General features: G+C 40.0%; 2 protein-coding genes across 2 annotated transcripts; one reads left to right on the top strand and one right to left on the bottom strand.

Annotated features, from left to right (window-relative positions):
• Positions 1–739: 739 nt before the first annotated feature.
• EAE98_008861 (uncharacterized protein) lies at positions 740–1667 on the bottom strand (the record flags this gene model as incomplete). Its single annotated transcript, XM_038956484.1, has 3 exons — positions 740–1158; positions 1230–1317; positions 1374–1667. 3 exons carry the CDS (start codon positions 1665–1667, stop codon positions 740–742), a joined length of 801 nt encoding a protein of 266 aa, XP_038807196.1.
• Positions 1668–3974: 2307 nt separating this feature from the next.
• On the top strand, positions 3975–6486 carry EAE98_008860 (uncharacterized protein). The gene is made up of 6 exons (XM_038956483.1): positions 3975–4569; positions 4616–4804; positions 4860–4902; positions 4956–5143; positions 5217–5502; positions 5571–6486. Exons 1-6 carry the CDS (start codon positions 4443–4445, stop codon positions 6337–6339), a joined length of 1602 nt encoding a protein of 533 aa, XP_038807195.1. The 5' UTR covers positions 3975–4442; the 3' UTR covers positions 6340–6486.
• Positions 6487–7108: the final 622 nt, after the last annotated feature.

The raw sequence follows: 7108 nt of genomic DNA, 5'->3' as shown, positions 1-7108 counted from the left end.
AAAAGAGCCCACCACCGATAGAATAAAACCTACTATGCAGTGAATAAAGACACGACACATAACAATTACCCCCCACAAATATCCAAGAAACCATCTTCGCCCAAACATCAAACATCAAACATCAAACATCGACCATCAAACAAAACCAGCATACCAATCTCACATATAAAGTTCAATAAAACCACTAGCGAGAAGAATAATCTCCTCTCTGTTATCCAAACATCCTAAGCGCTGAGGTGTCTGGTGATGAACCAAGTTCGAAATGTCCCTCTAGCCTTTCTTGGGAAGAACACCTAGTCGAAGAGCTTTTCGCTATTGGTGAGGAAATTGAGGATCGTTGTGTCAGAATCTGCAGATGATGTGGTATGATAGATTGAGTTGGTCGACGTCGAATGAGAATTGTGCTATTGTAGGTCATTAAATCAATGAAAATGATACATGGAAGTTCGATATGGCTTAATAACCACACTTGTTGAATTGTGACCAAGCCAGAAATACTTATATTAACGAATTCTGCATTGGCTGGAGAAACTATCATATAGGAAACAAATCCATAAAAAGTCTTCAGTCACTAACCCTTAAGTTGATCGGACATTGTAATGTTTTCATCAATCAATTATCCACTAGGTGATTGTAATTACAGCCTCAATCTTCCCCAGCTGAAATCCAAAATATTCAAAAACGCCATTTCATCCTCTTCATAAAGTCATCGTAATCATTATAATCATCACTTCTAATATCAATTCAGCATAACAACACACACATTTAACCATCCATCCGCATAACTCGCTTCCCTCATTAAATCCTCCAATGGTGCCTTGAACGGAACTGTTGCCCCATGTAAGATGACATCCGCTAAAATCGCATCTCTCCTACTTGGAAATAAGCTCGGAAGAATAGTATTGAGGGCCCCTCCCAATGTTTGAGGTTCACGAGATGCAGTTTGTGGTTGTATGAGAGTTTGTACCGTTTTAAATGCGAAAAGTGGTGTAGGTGGAGAAGAAGTACCTGGAGCTTTTGATGAACTCGAGGAAGCTGGATGAGGAGTTGAAGATGGAGATGAGGATGAAGGTAGGTATATACGTAATGGAATATGTTTTAGAGGAGTAGCGGGGTTGAGGAGGATGGTGGAAATCTTGAGGTAGGTGTGAAGATCATCTGGGGATTGTATGAGATTAGTTTATGTTATGTCGTTGTTTGTATGAATGTAGACCAAAAAGGGATCATACTATCTTGAACTGAGTTCCATAATTGTGTCGAATGTTCTTTTGACATGCTCATGATCCCCTTTGCATTTCCATTGCGTATGAAATCGGCCTGAATTTAGATCGTTAGTAAACGAGGCTGAAAATGACTCGAGGGAGGGTAGATACTTCTTTGACGCTATTGATAAAAGTATCATGAATATCGAAAGATGGGCCATCTCCTAACTCTATTCTCCATGGCAATTCTGGTTGATATAGATCACATAATAGACCAACTGGTAGATTCTTCAATAGAATTCCTTCATAGGAAAAACTTGTAACATTTTCCCCGAAGAAAGAGAGCAATCGCGGGAGAAGGAGCGGCAGATAAGAGACTCGGGGTATATTGATCAAATAAGGTATTGTAGAAGAAGGATGAGTGATATACAACGGTATATTAGAGGCCCAAACGAGGGATTGCATAACGAGAGTTCTGTGGTCTTCAACATGTATGTTTCCAAGTGGTGTTTATGCCCACCTAGGTAGTAAGGCTGTGAGGTTAATCTTGGAAGGCTACCAGATCTGTTGCAAGCGACTCAACACTCGTTAAGGTTTAGCTCGTAGTGACTAATCGTGCAAGGCTGAGGCTGAGGATTTGCATCGATACCTAGGTATTGCTTGCCACGCGAAGTTTCATACTTCGGATATTAGGTGATCAGACTTTAAACTTGCAAAATTTGAACGTTGGGCATACTATTGGAACCAATTCTAACGCTCAGAACTTCCTTTACAATTGAACTGGTCGATGATGCAGTGGCGGTGAGAAATCTCATAGATTTTAGAATTACCAGCAACGAACCCATCGAAAAGAAGAGTCCGAACGTAGCGGAGAGTGTTTCTCCGCATTGGTAGCTCACCGGCCAGCCTAAGGTCCGGAAGGATCCTCATTATAGCAAAGTCCACTTGATGTCTCAACCTTTGTTCTTGTTTTAATGTTGGTACCTGGTGCTCATTTGAAGCCGATTTCAACACAGCTCAAGAGATCCCTGAAACATCAACACGCGTTTGAAAGAGAAGCTATAAGAACTAGAGAACTAAGTGTCCACTACAGGTAAGTTCCTAGAACAATCAACTGAAAGGCTAAGCGAAAGATGTTATATACATACTTAATCCTATATTCGAGCTTACTAAATAGGTACATTATGGTGGATATATTTCCGCCCAAACAGGGTCGCTCCCAACTTGAGGAATTCCACTTCCTTCCCAAATCCGGCGTACGGCTCGCAAGAAATCATGCCATCCATTCCCTCTATTCCAAAAGCTCTTCGTTTTAACTTTTATGAGTCTCTCATGCATTCTTCTAATCGCAATATGAGCCAATTCCGAGCTGAACCTTTTCGATACTTACTGAATCCTGAATCAATATATCGATCGTGTGGCAATCTAGACTCCATATCCGAGGTATCCGGTATGCCGCGCGATTCGTCAAGGCAAGCAAATAATTGCAGAATTTCGTGGACTTCACGTCGTCTTCTATCTTGATGGCTTGTTCCAATTTCCGAGCTGTCGAAGAAGTATTCAAACTCCCATACACACAATCTCGACAGGATACTTTGCGCTTGCCAACTCTAGAGTGTATACCATGTCACGTTGTATTACAATTTAGAGTATGGCCCAGGTGTCCCCGATACCAGAGAGCCAGCAAATGATCTTCCTTGATCTTGTCGCGTATCTTCTCCACAACGAAAATCCTTGGTATCCTTAGAGCTTGGACTGTAACGATAATCTGGACAAGATGTTGATTTGCCATTGCAGACATTCTTCTGTGCTGTTATATTAACGTTCGCCTGAACATGACAAGTAATCGTCACAGGAGCCCCATTGAGTCAATTTAGGGGTATGGAGATGATGGGTGACAACATGTCACATTGCCACTGCAGTTCCTTAAGCTACTCAGTACAAACTACTAAAGTGGACATTATACAGCCTGCATAAGTAACAAGCATTAGGAAGAAAGGTTGTTCCCAATTGATTACCCAACACACTTTATGCATGGCTAATGGAGGAAGTATTAACGTCGAGGTATGTAATTCGTTGAAAACTCTACGCTTAATATAAGTCCAACAATTCTATGATAAATAGGCACGGAACCACTTTCCTAAAATTCAGATGGCACGTAAGCTCTTTCTTATTTTATCCATTCCTTCGGGTCTATGAAGATGTCTATCTGCCGTGGTAGATTTTTACCATTGCAACCATTGAATCAATCGATGCACACAGACCTATGTCCTGCAATGTATTCATTACCGACATTAGCAAGGAAATTTCATAAAAGGTCAAAATACCTCCTAGAAATTTCTTCAAATTTGCGCACAGAATATTTGGTTACACTAATCACTAGGCAACGTGTCACCAAGAGAATCATCCGAGCAAGCGCCGTCTTTCAAAACCACATCAGGCTTCAGAAGTTCAATGGGGGTCAGTTTACACGTTTTTTTAGAAATACGCGAAATTTAGTTAGTCTGTAGATCATCTAGATATATCCTTCCGGAAAAGCTTGCGGCTGGCAGATTACTGTGTCTCGTCAGCTCATCTAGCTATTTTCTTATTTCCCCTGTCTCCCTTGTTCTCGATCCATCCCGCAATCTTCGTGTCATCCTTGTTTCTCACGTTTGCTAGAATGAACATGGAATATACACTCTCCCTAAGTTGGTGAGGTTCCCGGGTTCTGGGATAGGAGAAGACTTTTCTAACTGAATACTCGTGCGGCCAGAAAGTATGCAACTCCGGCGCTATGAAAACCAGGTTAGTCCTCTTGTAGTTTACCATCTTGTGGTATGTGCATCTAGCGTTGGAGTTGCATACTTTCTGGCAGCACGAGTACTTATGAATAGTATTGGCCAAGAGAAGCTGGGATGTTCGATACGGAAGAAAGGAAGGTATTGGGATACAGGTATAGATACCTTGTTCTTACAATGGGTAGGGGACTCATTGCAAGGAATAGACAGTTTTATTCATCCTTCGGCCTGATCTACAAATGTTACAAACCTATATGCGGATCGATATGTAAGGTCCAGACTTTTCAGTAAAGCATATTTTTTGTTCTTTTTGGGTTTTCGTTCTTCTCAATCTTGCTCATGTTACTATCTGTTGTTCTGGCATCAATAGATCATTGCCTGAATACTTGATAGGCATGAATTTATCTCCATGTTGACTTAAATGCAAGTCCTGCTATCACTCCCCTTTTGAAAGTACTGAATGGGCACCGGGATTCCGCAAGAGGCCATAGGTGCTTCTGCTGCCGTCCTGACATACTCATCTATATGCCTCATTTTGGTCACCTTACTCATTTGTATGCTATGGACCTATGGTGAAAGATGGACCTGTAAGTTGCTTGATCAAAACCTATACCAATACATCTAACAAGATAGATGTGACATTCCTCGCAAAGTTCTCTGCTTTAAGCACACTTGGATCTATCGCACAGCAGATACATTATAATCGCTCTTGGCTCATCGTTAAGCATGATGCTTATGCGACGGCTTTAAAAGCTGTAGACACGCCAGCTTTGGGGCTCTCGGGTGTGGGAAATAATGTGGATCTTGTACTATTTACAATTCGTAAGTTCTCATCCCGATGTTGCCAGTCTGAAAGATTGCTAACCTCTTGACTCAGAATTCTATTGTTATAATGTTATGGCTTTAATGGTGTTATTCTGGTAAGTCGATTCAAAATCAGATGAGTTGAGTATTGAGATTTACCAGTAATTAGGGCTGTCAAACTTTTCTGTGGTTCCTGGGAAATACGTGCGAACTTCCTTGGTAGCTGGCTACGAGAACACATATCTTTCATATCCAAGATATTTGCAATCATTGTGCCCGGGGTTTTAGTGGGCGTAGGGCATGCTCCGGCTGTGCTAAGAAGCCTCGTGGCGGCTTTCATTCTAATGAACTCCACAAGTAAGTCATGCTTAGCCAAATCTTCTATTTCTAAAAGTGTACGTTCAGAGCTTGGTCTGACTTGTGATAATAGTGCTCATAAGCTTGTCAACCGGCAGTATCCTCATGGTACTTATTCTTTATAAATATATCAAAACACGGCGACTTCTGTTTGCACACGAAAAGCGTAATGGGTGGTGGGCTTCAAGCGGTACAGCGACTGCGACTGACACAACGGGTACCGGCACTGGGACTGGGACTGGGACTGGGACTGGAACTGGAACCGGTCAATCTAATGCCAACAATCGCAAATTAGCTCGTCGCTCTGTATACGATCGTGCACTTATTACCCGGTTTACGATTGGATTTGTTATTATTCTGTGAGTCTCTTTGGTGTCCTAATAGCTAAACTGGTTGGTAGAAAGACCAGCTGACAATTTTTAAAAAGGGCTTTCGAAGTTGTGTTAATCATTTTTTCTCTATTCTCCGAACAAAACTTTCAAAAACTTGCGAAATCGTCATCTCCCGACTTCTCGATATCTGGCTGTATTACAGATATTATTCTCTTCATCCCCGGAGTCACAGCGTCACTCTTAGTGTTTCTCGTTTTCGGAACCGCCAAATCTTTCACGCAATATAAAGATTTAATCCTTAGTTGCTGTGGCCAGCGTACGAAATTTCCTAAAAGCAAAAGAAGAGGTGTTATGAGATCTGGAGATGAGGAACAGGGTACCGAATTTCAAAGATTACCTAGTATGGGAACAAAGATCGTCACGCCTGAAGAACGAGCTGTGTTGGAAGCGAAGATGCGAGGCATGTTACCTGACCAACGAACATCCGTCGGGACACAATATACAGAATACACGACACAAACAGGGAAAAAAGGACCAGAATCGTCAGTATACACTCATACACGAACTTTAAGTCCAATAACAGCCAACTTTAATTTCAGTCTTCCAGCTTCAGCCAGAAACGCATCTCGACCCGGGATACGCCAAGACGAACGTGATGCAGGGGAAGCGTGGGCTAGACAAAATGATTTGGAAGTTGGCCTGGCATTGGAACAAGAGTGGAGTGATAACAGCCTTGGAAGGGAAAGAGATTCGGCAGGAAATACAACTGTGGGAAATACGACAATTCTTGATGATATCGACCCATTGTCTCATCGGGATTTCATTCTGGATGATAGTGATGAGCATGAGGGATGGACGCGATGAATAGGTTCATGGGAGGAGTTCTAATGATTTTATGATTGATACCTTCAGTACCGGATTGATTTTCTATCGGTAGTTTTTGTATAAAAAGGGGAAATACGAGGGCCTGTTTCTAGTGATTGCCGGCTTGCCATAAGCGAGAATACTAATCTTTCAAAAATAACAATCTTACATATAAATCTGTATAGCATTATATTATTCATTAAAGGAATTTTATTATTTAAATTTCATAATCTAAATTAAAATAAGGCTATTTCCAGAATATTCCTTAATCATAAAAATTGTTATCTCTATAATTTTCAATAATAAATTCATATATTTTTATAATATATAGAATAGTATTATTAATAACTTCTTAAGATATATTAGATTATTCTTTTTTCTAAACTTTATATATTTTTTTTTATATTTAAGGGATAAATGCTTTTATTCCATTGTTTTCTAATCTATATATATATATATATATCTCTATATATATTCTATAATATTTATATCAAGAAATTGAGATGGCTAATCGAAATTTATAATATTAAACTTTTTCAGAAACTCTTTAATATAAGGAGCTTTATATACTAATATATTATCCAATATCAATATAATATTTATACTATTACTCTCATTAAGCTCTTACATCCATAGTTCAAGTTTAAATTCTAAAAACCCTTTATAAAAGTAATACTAATCAATCCTTCCTTTATTACAGTTTTCCCTTTTATATACAATACTCTTCTTATCCCCTAGAGTGCTAACTACGGCCGGGTTCTATAGCCTG

This window comes from Botrytis deweyae (genome assembly GCF_014898535.1).
Source record: "Botrytis deweyae strain B1 chromosome Unknown BDEW_024, whole genome shotgun sequence".
Taxonomy (NCBI): domain Eukaryota; kingdom Fungi; phylum Ascomycota; class Leotiomycetes; order Helotiales; family Sclerotiniaceae; genus Botrytis; species Botrytis deweyae.
The sequence above is the reverse complement of the archived record's forward strand: the minus strand, read 5'-3'. Positions and strand labels throughout refer to the sequence as shown.